Source organism: Cydia strobilella, chromosome 17 (genome assembly GCF_947568885.1).
Source record: "Cydia strobilella chromosome 17, ilCydStro3.1, whole genome shotgun sequence".
Classification (NCBI taxonomy): domain Eukaryota; kingdom Metazoa; phylum Arthropoda; class Insecta; order Lepidoptera; family Tortricidae; genus Cydia; species Cydia strobilella.
In genome coordinates, this window is record NC_086057.1 from 347,502 (window position 1) to 364,476 (window position 16,975).

Here is a 16,975-nt window from a genome sequence, read left to right on the forward strand (position 1 = left end):
TTGAAATGATACGATAAATGCACTGCGAGTCGTGCTGTAGCTGAAAGGCATCTCGCTTGCACTTATTAGTATGCTTGAGATGAATTAGAGATTCACTAGATATTAAATATGAATATATGACGGCTGGCGCTTACATCGCATAACGTCGCAATATTAATTGGAATGGCGTTAATAATAGCAATGAGGATATAATAAGATAGAGCGGTACTGTCATAGTAAATTTTGTAACCACAGTAAATTCACTGCCATTTATCGACACACTTTAAAACTAAAAATGAAGATTTATAAAAATGATTTATAAAAGATTTATACGATAAAATGTATTTAAATATGGATAAATATATTTTTTTATTTGCATTAATTATTTTTATGGTTTTGATCCATGTTCTTTCACTGATATGCGTTAAAATTGTTAAATAACAAACAGTCAACGCCATCTATATGACAGTAGGCCAAAGCTAGTAGCGCCCTCTGACCAAGAATCAAATTTTCTTGATTTTCGAGGCACGTTTTTTCCTTAGACTGTATCCATCTATTACGGAGTACTATGTCTATCTTTGATAATAGCGTAAGCTCCAACCGCCATAAGGTACCTTTACCCGTGGGACGTCACATATCTTTACTATTTCATATCTAGTGATAATCTCTAATTCATTTCCCGAATCGCGCCGTCAGTGTGATTCGTGTCCAGGTCGTAACAATAACAAAACAAGTTGAGATTTTAAACGTACTTTCGGCCTCCCAATCCCTATGTCATGACACAAGACATAACTCCCAGCGTACCTCATTTATTTTATTATCTTTTTATGATGCATACATTTCGGCAATACTGTAACCGGACTGCGTTGAACTAAATCTGAATAATATTTACATATTTAGAACGTTTTTATAGCGACTTATAAACAGAGGTTGTTTGGGCGGTTTGTATGAAGTGCTTGTTATTTTCGCTTAATTACTTTATAGTCATTAAGCGTTCACAGAAACGCTAGTGCGTTGAAGCGTTAGTGTTCACAGAATACATTATACGATGGTTTTTTTTTGTCTGTTGATCCTGTTGAGCAGCCAGAGCCCTGACCCGCTGCTGGCGGCGCCCTAGGTTAGGTTTATAACTTATTTATATTATGAAATAAAACTATGAAAACGGATTATATCGCGTATATTGAATTTATAATACTAACCGTTGACCACGAACGCTGTAAAGAGTTCGAAACGTCGGGATGTATTATAAATTCAATATACGCGATATAATCCGTTTTCATAGTTTTATTTCATGAGTAACTATCGCGGTAACCGAAGACAATATTATTTATATTATGTTATTTTGTATGTATTTTCGTATTTTATTTTTAAATACACTGACAATACACTGACAATTATCTGATTCAAATCGGCTTATATGTATAAAAACTACTAAATTGACCTACTTCTATATTATACACATTAGATTTAAGATTAGATCCTAAGTATGCATGTAATATTGCTATGCCCCCACGGGGTCCATGTGGAACTACCAAGAATTTGTAATACCTATAAAACCATGGTTGCAATAAATAAATATGAAATATGAAATAAATCCATGTTATAAATTCCTAGCACAAAAAGAAAAAGATGAATAACAATTTGTTTTACAAGTGGGCAAAGTTGTTATTTTGGCACCGAGTGCAACTGAAATTTTTTCACCACACCAACGCAAGGAAAATAATAACTGTAAAAATTTCCTACAAAATCAAACCAAATCAATTCAAAATTATTGTTATTAATATTTGTCATTCAAAATCATCATTTAAAAGTTAATTCTACCAGCCAACATAAGGAAACAACTCAAAATTTGCATTTGATTATTTTGCCACACATGTGGATAAAATGCAACTTTCTCATCAGTTTTTAAACAATCAAGAGAGCCTTTACCAGTTAGTGTGGTGAAATAGTTATTTGTTATACAAGGGTGCAAAGTTGTATTTTACCCGCGAGTGTTTCAACACACGAGAAGTAAAATACATTTGCACCCGTGTGTAACACAAAACTTTTCCCCTCACTATAGCGAGGAAAGTGCAACATCCACAGGCGTTAGATAATCTTCATCACTGGAATCACTTATTTCTGTACGATATTATAACAGAAAACACTGAAAATTCTGAATTTTTACGTGAGTCGGTGAGAAGTGTTTTTAAGTAAAAATTTTGTTGACAATGTTGACATTTCTGTTCTGACGTATGAAATGTCAACGATGCGTTTTGAAATTGCATCGACTCAACTTGTGCGTTCAGAATTATATTTATATAAATAAAAAATCTAACGTTTCTTATGGAAATTTAAGGTTTATGACTTAAAATTATTAAATAAAGCTAAGTTTGGTCTTTTTTATTAGATTCTCAAACCATTTATTTAATGATAATTAATATCGAACGAACCATTATTACGAGTGTTTTACATTTTTTTATCTGTCAAGCTACTTAAACACGCTCTATTCAAGGTCAAATTACTTTCCCCACTAGTGGATAAAATTCGTTTTTCCCCGCTTGTTTTAAAGGATAAAAGACGGCTTTCCGAGCTAGTGAGGGGAAAACAAATATTTCCTACCAATCGTTTTATGGTTATCGTTCTACATGTTTAGACGTAAACATTGTTCACAATGAATTATTTTTAAGAGAAGTAATATGTTGTTAAAGCCAGTACTCGTGAAACAGTAGCAATAGGCGATCTCAGCGGATCAGGCAGAGCGCGCTATCCGTCTGCTAGACAAATTGCTGCCCCAAATGGAAGATTACTGTAAACCTGGCACTGCGTCACACCGAAAAGTATTATAACATCCCAGGTAGCAGTGACGTCAGAGACGTCATAATGACGTAATTATAGCGTCATAATGACGTCGCTGATGTCATAATAACGTATAAATCGTGATCGTTTGACGACCGGTCTGGCCCAGTGGGTAGAGGGTCACTACCTGCCTGTGAAGCCGATGGTCCTGGGTTCGAATAAGGTAAGGTAGGTCTGGGTTGGGGTAAGGGCATTTATTTGTGCGATGAGCATAGATATTTGTTCCTGAGTCATGGGTGTTTTCTATGTATTTAAATATTTATATATTATATATATCGTTGTCTGAGTACCCATAACACAAGCCTCCTTGGACTTACCGTGGGACTTAGTCAATCTGTCCTATAAAATTTATTTATTTTATAATTGCTGTTAGGGTAATTATCTGTAATCGAAGGGTTTCTAATTGAATTGATAAAGCGGTTGCGATTGACGCCGTTTTTAGGGTTCCGTACCCAAAGGGTAAAAACGGGACCCTATTACTAAGACTCCGCTGTCCGTCCGTGTGTCTGTCTGTCCGTCTGTCACCAGGCTGTATGTCATGAACCGTGATAGCTACGAGTAGACAGTTGAAATTTTCACAGATGATGCCGCTATAACGCTATAACTAAAAATAGAAATATTTAAGCGGGGCTCCTATATAACAAACGTGATTTTTTTGCCGCTTTTTGCGTAATGGTATGGAACCCTTCCTGCGCGAGTCCGACTCGCACTTGGCCGTTTTTTTTTTGTTTTCACTTGACAATTTAACTGAGCCAGTTGGTAAGAAGTTTTTGGAATCATGTTCGCACTCTAGGCTGAGCTGTAGGAAGCTGTTTTGTGCCATGTTAAGCAAGTGAAAATGTAATATAAATATAGACGAGGTTTAGTCGCAAAATTCGACTAACTTTTATAAGAAAATCTTCGAGCAACTTTTTCACCACTCGCCTGGGATAATCAGTTACTATTTTTGAAACCTCAAAATGATTTCTTAATATAAAGTTAGTATGAAAAAGAAAAATCACATTTGAATTGGTTTTTATTAATTTGAATCAAATGAAAGCGAAAAGACGTTTTTCATCTGGAATTTTCGTAAATTTTATTGTATAGCTTTTTTAAAACAGTTTTTTTTATGTGATAGTCAGCAAACGAGCAGACGAGCCGCCTAAGCAACATCACAGGAGCCACTTAAGCATTGCCGACCCTTGAGAACCCTAAATACCCGCTTCTTGAAGAATCCCATGTCGTAGCACAAAGGAAATACCTCAGGAGGCAACTCATTCCACATTCTGCACGTTCTGGGAAGAAACGAGCGAGATGCCCGCTTATTCTTGGTATGCCATGTGTCTAAGAAGTGAGGATGAGCTTTGCTCCTTTGGCGGCAGTTTAATGTGTTCATGGGAACCCTATTTCCCTATTTTGAGTCGGGCAACAATAAGCCTATTTAATAAAAGGGCGTTAAAGCCCTATGAGATGCACAACATTTTTCGATTTCAAAAATGAAATCCCCACTTCACCTCACCCCATTCACCTCACCTCACCTCATTGAAGACCTCATCAGCGAACTCGGCGCTGTCGACTGGACAGAAACGGCTTTGGACAGGTAGCATGGCGGTCTTTGGTGTCGGAGGCCAAGATCCACTTCGGGTCGGCGCATCACAGCAGTAAGTAAGTAATAATGAAATATTATATTACCTACGTGTGATTTTGTCTTTTTCATCCTTGTTCTTCATGTCTAGTCGGTGTAAGCGGCGGCCGTTTGCGTCCTCAGTTATCCTCCGAGAAGATAGTTTTATTGCCGGTTTTTATTTCGTAAACAATTCACTTTGTTCTGTACTTAGAGTTAAACCTGCTCATTTTGCTTCCCTGGTTAACCAAATATAGTTTAGTTCTTACAGGACGCAACAAAGTGTGTTCTCAATGTAAGTCTACCGCAGTTTACTTGGATGCTGATTAGCAATAATGAAACCCACAAAAACTGAAAAAAATGGCTTTAATTTCTTTTAGGTCGAAAACCTATACAGGATGATTTCGGGGTCGTGTAGCAAGAGAACAAGACTTCCTCGCGTTGTCCCGGCATTTTGCCACGGCTCATGGGAGCCTGGGGTCCGCTTGACAACTAATCCTAAGAATTGACGTAGGCACTAGTTTTTACGAAAGCGATTGCCATCTGACCTTCCAACCCAGAGGGGGAAACTAGGCCTTTTTAGGATTAGTCCGGTTTCCTCACGATGTTTTCCTTCATCGAAAAGCGACTGGTATAAATATCAAATAATATTTCGTACACAAGTTCCGAAAAACTCATTGGTACGAGCCGGGGGTTTGAACCCGCGACCTCCGGATTGAAAGTCGCACGCTCTTACCGCTAGGCCACCAGCGCTTCTAGCAAGAGAACAAGACATCATACATAATTCAAAGATGAGCCTAATGATGTTGTTAATTATTGTTTATCACCAATAATGATGATTATTTTTCAGGTGACAAGTAAAAAAAAAAACAAGTTTGCATACAATTTGGTCACCCTACTCAATGTGACGTCTTGTCGCTTTCCATACAGCGTATGTCAAAAGTCATAGGGTGACCATGATAGTATAAGATTAATTTTACTTTAAAAATAAGAAAAATTAAATTAAACTAATTATATTTTAATCAAATACTTCCATAATATGATAATGTGGATCATTTACAATTTTTTTTGGTGGCCATAGAACGAAATGAAGTTCATATAAGAAATACTTATCTAATGACCTAATTAAAATAAAACTATGAAAACGGATTATATCGCGTATATTGAATACATCCCGACGTTTACTTCATATGAGTTTTATTTCATGAGTAACTATCGCGGTAACCGAAGACAATATTAGTGACTTAATTCTCAACTCTGTTGGTTTTTGGACCATTTTGACGCATAGTCCTTTAACAATTCAGCCGTGATATGAACAGGTATGTCACCTTCAGTACATTAAACAATTCAAATAGGTCCCCAGCTTAAATAACCGCCCAGGTTCAACCGCCCAGCATCAGTCAGGGCGCATATTAAGCAGGGGTGATTAATGTGGGGCCGCTCGTTCTCGCCGTACCTGCCCGTGACTGATCTACCCTATGATTCTTGTTCAATATGGACAGGTTAGTAGGGTGGAATGTAGTTAAACGGTTTCATGTTAGTAATGCTTTTATTGACAGTCGAGGTCATAAACATCTCTACAAGCCAAAGTTCCAAAAATAAGTTTTCACCTCAGCAGCTCGAACAAGCCTATTTTCGTCACTCTCTGGAGTGAGGAAAGGGCGACTTGCCTCACTCCAGGGAGTGGAGAAAATGCGACTTTCCTCACTCCAGGTAGTGAAACAAAGTAGCTTTTTAATTTAGTGAAAGCCATGAACTGCCACTTCATACTTTTTTCGCTTTCTCGGGACTCAAAAGTGCGACTTTTCAAATAAATCTTAAACGTCAAACACACATTGCCCGAGCGTCTCATTTGTTTTTCTTTCGAAGCAATCGCTTGAGCGTTTCAAAATGGAGCGATTTCTGCGATTCCATTTAGTCGGATCTGAAGCGGATTTGTCCTAATCTGCCTTCAGTGGCCTGATCCGTCTGCGTACTGTGGCATTCTAGCCACTTACAGAGCACCCTGTGTACTGTGTGTATACAGAAAGTTGATTAAATAGATCTATGAGGGCCACTGAGCGATTTTAAAACTACATTTTAATAATTTTACGGTTTAAATAACTTACGTGTTTTTAGTCACTCGCGCGACATGTTTCAGAGAGCCCAGTACCACTACCGTCAGTTTGACATTGACAGCGCCATATGCACCCGGAGACCAAGCAAGGCACACCACGGGTTCGCCTGGGCTCGCTCGTCGTTAAGAAAGTAAGCTTTGGAATAGTGTGTTACACTTATAGGAGCCTGGTACTTAGAGTAGATACACAATAATATAGACACTTACACACTGGACAGGCTATAGGTACATTAGGTACGTAAATGGAAATGTCAGTAATGTCACTTCGAGAAAAGAAAAAGTAAGTAAATATGTAATCGTAAGCAGGTACATTTTTTCTCGCGGCGAACTAGCTGCGCGCTGGCCTTGCTTTCAACTCTCCCGCAAATCGCCAGCGTGATAAGACTTATTTTATTCAAAACAGCAGCACAAACGAACGAAACAAACAAAGCCTGGCACTTCATAAGCCGTCATAAAAATGTCCTTTGTAGAGTATCGCCGTACAAATGTCCTCTGTGTAGAACAAATGGCTCAGCTTACATGCAAACTAGGGTTATTACTTGCCAGGATGACTTGAGCAGAGACGCTGGCTTTCGGTCAACGGGTTGTGGAAGACACAGCGAACAGTGTGCAAACCGCGTAGTTTTCACAAATCAATAATAACAATTTTGATATCGATATGATACTCGTAAGAAGCGCTGTTGGCCTAGCGGTAAGAGCGTGCGACTTTCAATCCGGAGGTCGCGGGTTTAAACCACGGCTCGTTCGAGATTTTCGGAATATCATTTGATATTTACCGGTCGCTTTTCGGTGAAGGAGCACATCGTGAGGAAGCCGGACTAATCCTAACAAGGCCTAGTTCCCCCTCTGGGTTGGAAGGTCAGATGGCAGTCGCTTTCGTAAAAACTAGTGCCTACGTCAATTCTTAGGGTTAGTTGTCATGCGGACCCTAAGCTCCCATGAGCCGTGGCAACATGCCGGGATAACGCGAGGAAAATGATGATGATATGATACTCTTAAGTCGTGTCATAAGGCAACACAGTCAACACAAATGAAACTCAAATGCAATTTTTGCAGTATTTTATCTCCACACAATCTCCTCAATCCAGTCAATGTACTGCGACACCCTGGCATAGATCCCGGGCTTATTGGAGCGGGCGCAGCCGATGCCGAACGAAGTCACGCCGATCACGTAGTGCAGCGTGCCTTGTCCGGGGATATTTAGACCGGGGATCCGCACTTGGAGAGGGCCGCCGGAGTCACCCTGGGGAACGAATGGAAGATTAAAAATTGTGTGTTAACTTATCCATACAGAGTCCATCTACGCTAAGTTTGCACCGACTTGGCAGTGACAATATATGATCATGATATTTCACGTTTAGACATAGAGAGACTCTAACCCTAAATTTAAAGCCCAGTGAGTGAGGAGGCACCCGAATAAAAGCCTGAAATTAGATGCTTGCTACGAGTTTATTCCTAAATGTATAAACACGGAAGACGTGGCCATCTCAGTCTTATGTAAGGAAAGGAATATACCCTCAAGGGTATCGGCGCCGGCGGGACGACCTGAATGAATTTCTCAATAAAAAAGCCTTAAATCTGTCTTTGTGTCAAGGGAAAAGTCCTTGCCCAGCAATTTTATACAAAAAAGTGTTAGATCGCAGACGTCAAAGTCGTTGATGTCCACCTCAGTTTGCCTATGAGAATATATCGCTTAACACGCATCGACCCCACAAACATTTTTTCGTCCAGCCATAGGACTCTTTTAAAGTGTCACAAAAAAGTATTTTACCTGGCACGCGTCGACTCCACCAGCGAGCTTGCCAGCACAAATCTGTCCATCCTGCAAACCGCACCATAATCTGCTGCAGAACGGCCTCAAAAGTTGGTCGCAGACGCCAGACTCGATGATATCCACTTCTGCTGCCTGCAGCTCAGGGGAGGATTGGAGACCAGCTGCAAAACAGCATGTAACTTTAGAGAAACATACAGTGAATTTTTATCTCTAACGAGGCAGTCTAACTGGGAAATCACCTCCTTTTCTTAGATCACAATATTCTCAACCAACTAAGTCATTCTCTGTATAAGTTCCTATTGGTGAGTTTGTTCCAGCCTTCAAATAGGCTGTATTCTTACATATAGACTTCTTAAATACCAAAAAGCCTGCATACTCTTACTTGCTCTTCTCAATCATCCTCGCCAGTGAGGTTAGATTAAAGTTGCAAAAGATCAAGGTATCGTGCTACACACGTGCGTGCGTATGGTGCGTGTACACTATTAGCTATATTTGGTTTTCACAAATTCAAAGCCAAAGTACGTTCAAAGACGATAGAAGATAAGAGAAGATATTTTACTTACTCGTCTCAACTACCCCCCATCCAGTGAGGTTAGCTTTATAACCAAGACTGCTAGTGTCAAAGCTGCCCCAAAGACAAGCAGGCTGAATCAGCTCAGTAAAATCCGTGATACCATCCACCAGCTCGATGATCGCTATGTCATTGTACTTCTTCGGTGCGGCGTATTCTGGGTACTTTGTTATTTTTAGGATGGTCTTGTCAGTGGGGAGTTGCTGGTTGGAGAACTGAAAGTTGGAAATAAGCCTTGTCATTATAATATCAACTACACACATAAAATATTTAATATGGTTTCTAGGGCCCGTATTTAAGACACATTTAAGACTTATACGGGGATTTACTGCTGCATAGTTGACGATTTTTGTGACATTGTCCATGCCCAATATTTATTTTATAAAAAAGCAAATAAGTTTGAAAATTTAGGACTCACCACGTCAGCTATGTTTTTGTCGCCAAGACGAACTATTTTAGGTACCGGGTCTTCAACCGAAGGGTCTCTGCCGGATGCACGGGAGCAGTGTGCCGCGGTCAGCAGGAACTAGAAAAATTACGAAAATTTGGGGCATTTTCTATGAAAAGGGACCTTATTGTCGATGGCGCTTACGCCGCACAGCGTCTCGCGGCATTGTATTAATATCGGAACATCGTTAACAATGGCGTAAGCGCCATCGACAATAAGGTCCCTTTTTATAGAAAACACCACATTTAAATAACGTCAATTTTAGCTACCTTTTTTTTAGACACAAACGCCCTGTCGGAAGCCCCAGGTATCGCTGGAGCGACATGGTGGACGTGGATCTGCGCGAACTCCCGAGAGAGCTTGTGTTGGAGGCAGTCTCATTTCGGGTCACCGAGCCAACGGAATACGTATGTTATAAATAAATAACGATAGTCAAAGAATTTGAGTCCTTTGGATTCCTTTAAATACTCGTACCTGTCGAAGAGATTTGGAGACTCCAGAACAGAACGAAGAGTTAGCAGCTTCCCAATTCATTTAAATATCCAGTGAAGATTGCCTGCCGGTATGATACCCGCAGAGAACCGCGCAGGTGCAATTTTGAATTTATTTTTTTATGAACAAGACGAATCGCCTGATCTCAAGCTATTAATGGATACCTGCAACACCTAAGGGGTTGCAAAAGCATTGCCAACTTTTAAGAAGGGAGTACACTCTTTTCTTGAAGGTCCGAAGGTCGAATCCGTCTGGAAATACCACGGGCGACAGTTCATTAGCTTTACACAATTTAACTGTGCGCGGCAGGAAGTTTATTGCACCAAGTGCGTTGCAGGCATGTAAAATGAGAGTAGGTACGCTCTTTTCTTGGTTTATAAATAGTAAAAATACCTTGTGACTGATAAGAGAGCTGCCACATTTGAATATCCATGTTCCTCCACCAGCCGCTTTCCAACCCACTGCCCCCTGAAAATATAATAAAATAATTTATATTTTATTTATTTACAAAAGTTAGCATGACCTTACAGATAAATAGAATGCACCAAGAAACTCAACAGCTACATGCAATGCAAATGATTATAAATAAGGTAAATACTATTACAAATTATAATAAATAATTACACTTTTACACAATGTGTAAAGGAGTATCAAAACCTACATGTCATACTCTTGCCACACAAAATCTCAGACATTTAATTTAATTGATTTTGAGTGTTTAATGCTGCGGTTATATGATCGGTAAAAGTCGTGTTCGGATAAATTTCACATTTGCTGTAATATGACGAAAGGTTTACAGTTACTTATTGTTATCGAAACATTTTGTTATATTCCTAATATTCCTATATCCATCTTAACGAAGTCAATGCCAAGTAATAAACTGTACCCACATAAATAGATGCAGAAGAAGCTTTAAGTTTTTTACCTAAAAGAACAGTGTCTTGGATCGAATTAGGCAAATCCGGAGGTTAGTAAACTCACCATGTGCGGATATTCCCCTGGTAAGGTAATATGGCCGCCGATAGCCGCGAGGATGGGCGTTTTATTCGGTCGGCTTAGCAGGTACTGTGTGCCTGTTGAAAATATCATAAAACGAAATTTGATCACACGCTAATTTATTATCAATAAACACAAAAAATATTAAATAAGTACACAAATTACATTATAATTAATTACAATGTAGCCGCCGTGCAGGTCAGGATCTCGACGACTCAAGTAGAACTTCAATTCTTAGTGAAATGATATAATCTTACAAAGATACTGGTTTACAAGGGTGTAGAAAGTGGTTGTTAATTGTATGGAGGTTGATGAAAGAGTGAAAGATGATTTGAAACAGTACAAAATGATTTAAATTTGGTTGCCTCTAATTTGAAATGTGGAATAAAACTAAATTTGAAACAAATAATATTACAACGAATATATGTACCTATAACATTTATATTGAAGGCACAGGAAATAGTGCAATAATTTATAAATCAAATCATTAATTCGTTCCGTGTGCCTCTTTTTAAAATTATCTTAGTATAAGGGCTGTCCGATTTCTAAGATAAATTTCGCCATATATTTACTATGGCGTACTTGATCTTATAAAAACGGACGGACTATACTTACACAGGTTATTCCTCTTCTGTGTCTCATCTCTAGATTTCATGTGCCAAATATATTCCTCGCATTCTGAAATGGAATAATTTAACTTAAATATGTAACTAATAGGGATGTGTACTTTGTCCTTCTGTTATAGAAGTTATAACTATATTAGCCAGTAGAACACTGCCCTACCTGTCTTAATCGGTTCTATTTAAGAAGCTAATGGATATTCGAATTCACAGTGCAATTAAATTTTTTATCTTGGTTTTAGGCTAAGTAGGAATCCCTGTAAACGTCGGTTTTTTAACGTTTACAAATGTATTTTCATTCCACTCCGTACAATACGAGTATTGCCAGCAAAGTTGCTAGATACTATTTTTCAAATCGGCACATCACTAAATAGTTGCAAATGGCTGAAAAGCAGATGCAACGGCAGATGCCACTGCATTGGCTTTATCAAAAACTTTGCAATTTAAATTATATTTTATTTGCAGGATAAAAGTTGAGTTTATTTTATGTAGCTGCTGCAGTTTATAAATATGCAAATATTTTGCATATTTGAAATAAGTGTTACTTATTTACCATGGTATTCATAAGTTAAACAGAACTCTTTGCCGTATCATACCTGTAGGTATCAGTGGCGGGGCTTCAGAGATATTCGTTGGGCAACCCAGAACGAGTTTAATCTATTTAATCTTCGTGCTTAAAAAAAGTTGGGTACTTAACTTTTCTAAATAGAGATAAATTCTACATTTTACATTCAAACATAATATTATCTGTTACAGTCTAATTATTCTACATAGATATTGTATCGCTTTTTTAGAATAAGTAATAGATAATACGTTATAGTATAATAAGTAATAGTATTACCAATACTTTTGACGCGTAGTTTGATCCGCTACTTTTGATTCTAACTATACATATATTATTGTATCTAAGTAGCAGTGTTATTTTGTGGTTTTCTGTTTGTTTTGTATCTGTCTTATGTACCTAAAATACCTTTCTCGTACCTCGTAAAGGAAATCCCTTGATACAATAAAAATAAAACATATTTGAACTTAAAGCTTCAACAAAAGTTTCGAGTGTATAACTTGGTTAGATGCGGGTAGAATCAATATCGCGACATTTCCATAAGGTCGAATTTGCGCACGTTTCAGGGACACGTTCGACATTTTGGTGGCAATGCTGTCCACCCACCGATGTTGGTGTAATAAAACTCAGTTTAAAATGGGGTTATCTTTGAAGACACGGGTTAGAAGTTACAACTCGGTAATGGCTACATTTTTATTAGGAATGTAATGGTTTATGGAAGTGTCGCGGTTATGGGTACAAACTCGGGCCTTTTTTTATTTTTAGTCAGTGGCGTAGCTAGGCGTGCGCGAAGTGTACGTCGCCCACGGCCTCGCGCCCCAAGGGGGGCCTCGCGAGAGGCTTCTTCGGGCACAGTGAAAGAAAAGGGCTTCCCAGATGCGATTTCGCCCACGGCTAGATTAGTTCACTCTACGCCACTGCTTAGTTACCTGTACCTATGTATTTTTATCTTAACCTGTAAAGTTAGTAGCGGCTACCAATATACACCTACCTGTACCCATTTTTTTTAAATATACCATTTAGAGAAAACGGCTGTGACAAACGACCAAACCGACGGTCATACGGATAGGACGAAACTATAAGGGTTCCGTTTTTGCCATTTTGGCTACAGAACCCTAAAAATGCCCTAACATGTGAATAATACATTACCTGTTTTTGCAATTTTCAGAAGTTTATAATATTCCCTAATTCACAATCGAATCGGAAAAACCGATTAAACAAACTTTAGCACCCAGAATGATTACGTCTGTCCCAAACTCCCACCAAACTCACAACTCACCTTTTTTAATCAAAAACCATTACGCAGCAGCCATCCATTACGCCGTAATTTCAATTCAAAGTCCTGGACTGCTGGATATTATTACGATATTAAAAGTTACGGAGCAACAGGTAGAGGTGAGATTCAAATGAATGGGGTCAGGTTATTCCATTTCTAAAGTTTCACGAAATCTGATAGTTTATCTAGAATGCTCTGAGAGTAAAGTTTCTTAGTCGCCATTTAAGCGGGTCATTTGCGTCTCGTATTCAGAAGGTGACGTATTTTAGCAAAAAAGATCCATGCTTAAATTGTGTCATTTATACAGTATGTCTCTGATCATGGGGTTTTAAATTCAGGGCTCGATTCTATTGCTAAACTGAGCTACTTTTACTATGGGACCAACCCTAAAATCGCGATTTTTTTCGCTTTTCCATAGAAAACGTCGACATCTGATCAGCCAAAATGTATGAAAAAGCCAAATTTTTTTTTCGCGATTTCGGGGTTGGTCCCATAATAAAAGTAGCTCAGTTTAGCGAGTAGAATCGAACCCTGAATTTATAGCCCCATGATTAGAGACATACTGTATAAAGTAATGACTTCATTTTCTACAGAAAGTTAAAATTTTATTAACAGTTTTTTTTTTATTGAATCTTTTTCCCTAAATTACGTCCTTGATGATTATAGCTTTATCTATGTGCGTAGGTAGATTATATCTACAATTGATATCATCATTTAAATATTATAATTATGGCTATTAAAAAAAAACAGTAAGCCATTTTCTACGGTTTTGATTTTAGCCATTTGTGTTTTTTGCTTGATTAGATGTGTTCTTAATCAATAATTTTATTCGTCACACTTACTCGCTTGGCTGATTCTTTTCCCAGGCGCACTGAAGTCCGGAGTGGGTGGATTGTATGGTTGACAAACTTCTGGTTCTGTGGGTTCCGGGTCTGGTTCTGGACTAGGGCTTACGAATGGCTCGTGGCTTCTCTGTAAATTTTTTTCCGTAAAAAAACAACAATACAAATTCTAACAAATCCAAACACAATAAGGTGTGCTGCGTTGTGTTTAATGGCTCCTCTACACGATGGGCCATCATACTGGCCCACTAAGATGGGCCAGCGTGTAGAGAGGATAGTGGTGTCGGATGGCTTATGGCGCGGCGGGATGGCGATGGGATGGCCACGGTGTCGGTTTTTCGTCCGCACATCAAAGGTAGTAGGCCAGCGATGGTGCGTACGCATTTATACGTGGCCCATTCCATATTGCGTGCTCTCAACCATCGCATGGCCATCTTACTAGTCCAGCGCTGGGCCATTGTGTAGAGAAGCCACAACAACAGAGTTCCTATAGCCACCACTGTGTCCATCTGGTCATATCTCGATGGTACTATCATATCGCACTGTGACCCATTATACATTCTGTATGTATGTGAAAGTTCCAGTTCAGTCGAGTTACGGGAAGTGGGTTTAATTTAGCTTGCCATATTTGACCCAGACCGGGCATACAGAGCATCAAATGTCACTATCTATTTGATGCTGACTTTTTTGGATCCTTAATTCGAAACAAAGTGTTGTGTCTAATATTGTGTCTTATGTCTAATATTTTAAACGTAACGTAACGTGTGTAAATAACTTATAATTTAAGTAAATAAGTACTTGCTTCCTTATATTGAAACTCGCAGATAGGTCTAGGAATACCTCGCCTCTAATAACAATCGCTACATATCTCTTTAGGTACTACTAGAAAAATACTTACTGCTTTTGTTGTCGTTTCATAATCGTCAACGAATCCCCATGACCATCTGTAGTCGACATCTTGCTGAAAAGGATTATTTAGTTTATACACATTAAAGTAGTGTAAACAATAATGTGTCGTTTTCAAGCAAAACGTACCACATTTTCGCTTGCCATAAGGACGTTCTGACAGGTTTTTCGTATAAAGATACAAGCAATTTTCGTCCTCATGGTAAACGACAATGTGTTACCTTTGGATTGAAAACGTCACATGTGTTTATTTCTGTTTAAGGTGGTTATCACACTGTGAGCGCAACCGAAAATCGCATAAACCATCTAAGGCATTATAATTAAGTATAATTATAATACTTACCCTTTTATTTCTAATTATTCTGTCACTATTATGTGATCCCACTTGCACGTAACACAACACTAACGAAAGACAAAATCATTATTACGAATAAAATCAATAATGTTCAACACAAAATGAGCATCGTATTACCTGAGCAAATTAAAATAAACTTGAGAATTTTCCTCATAATAATTACAAATTGAAGGCAATATAATACAAGATTATAACTTTGTTTATGTAAATGTAAGACGTCTTATCTCGCTTTGTTTTCGCGGTCATCTGGTCAAACACGTGTACAAATATAGATATCGATACATTTAACTGATTTATAATGAACCTTAATGTATGGAGTTATAGGTTTACCTATGTTCAGTTATTAGTGTTGCTATTAGTACGTGGTTTAATGGTTTGGATACTGGAGTTTAGCTAATTATATATCTTATTGTAAAGACTGTAGTCCTGAGCTACCAATCCACCAAGACCTCGAGGACGTCTTAAATCCCGAAATCCCCCTGCATTACTGATGGGAGATTCCCTGACCACCCGTACCCTGGAGGAGGCATGAACCGCAGAATGGGAAGCCCTCAGAGACCAAGCCAACCCCTTCTCTGCTCTACCCCTGCGAGTACCCCCAGCAGGCTTTAAGGAACCCCGTCGGGTGTGGTCCGCTCTTAACCGCCTAAGAACAGGAGTTGGAAACTGCGGCCACCACTGGTACAAATGGGGCTGGAGCTCCTCTTCTGCCTGTAGCTGCGGGCACCCGGATCAGACCATCAACCACATCATTCTGGAATGCCCTCTTACTAAATACACAGGCCATGTAGACGATTTTAAGATCCTGTCAAATGAAGCAGTCGCGTACCTGGGAAGGGCGAAATTCTAACTAACCATAAGTTTTGTTTTTAAATTATAATCCAGTGACATGTACATATGCCATACGATAAATAAAAATAAATTGTAAAGAGATGGCTTATGAACGATGTTGTTGGTAACCAGACCTTGGTTTTAATGAATGGTTAGGTAATGCCCCCTAGCAGAGATCGCGTGCGTATGCGTCCTAGATGAAGTATATATGGGGACACATAACTATTTTAAAATAATAATTTAAAACATACTTACTGACACCACACATTGCAACAGCATACCGACGATTCGAACCCTTTACAGCGTTCGTGGTCAACGGGTGACGGGGATGTATTATAAACTCAATATAGGTACGCAATATAATCCGTTTTCATAGTTTTATATCATGAGTAACTATCGCGGTAACCGAAGACAATATTTAGTGTCTCACTTAAATTACACACACACAATAGTGTGTGTAATAGGGACACACACTATTACATTGATACCTACACTGATTAATAAGAATTATTAAATGCAATTTTTCACATAAAACCTTGAATTCATACGGACCACAGAAATATAATACAGACCGTATTCGCCGATCAATTGGATAAAACAATAATCTCAACAATCCGCGCTTTGCATGATCAACAGGATTTACCCACTTACCATAATATTTTTATCGCAAAAATTTACATCAAAAACAAACGGATGGCATTAAATAAAATGAAATCCAGGTGGAGAGACAAACGTTTAATACTGTATTTAAAAAACGCCGTATGTG

General features: G+C 38.6%; 1 protein-coding gene and 1 long non-coding RNA gene across 2 annotated transcripts in view; one reads left to right on the forward strand and one right to left on the reverse strand.

Annotated features, from left to right (window-relative positions):
- The window catches only part of LOC134748840 (uncharacterized), a 707,412-nt gene that overhangs the window by 16,432 nt on the left and 674,005 nt on the right, over positions 1–16,975 (forward strand). The window lies entirely within an intron of this gene.
- On the reverse strand, positions 7,579–15,089 carry LOC134749144 (serine protease snake-like). The gene is made up of 9 exons (XM_063684050.1): positions 15,016–15,089; positions 14,118–14,247; positions 11,433–11,495; positions 10,803–10,894; positions 10,215–10,289; positions 9,300–9,407; positions 8,874–9,096; positions 8,308–8,471; positions 7,579–7,779 (listed from the first exon to the last, which is right to left on the reverse strand). The coding sequence occupies exons 3-9, from the start codon at positions 11,470–11,472 to the stop codon at positions 7,597–7,599; spliced, it is 885 nt and encodes a 294-aa protein (XP_063540120.1). The 5' UTR covers positions 11,473–11,495; positions 14,118–14,247; positions 15,016–15,089; the 3' UTR covers positions 7,579–7,596.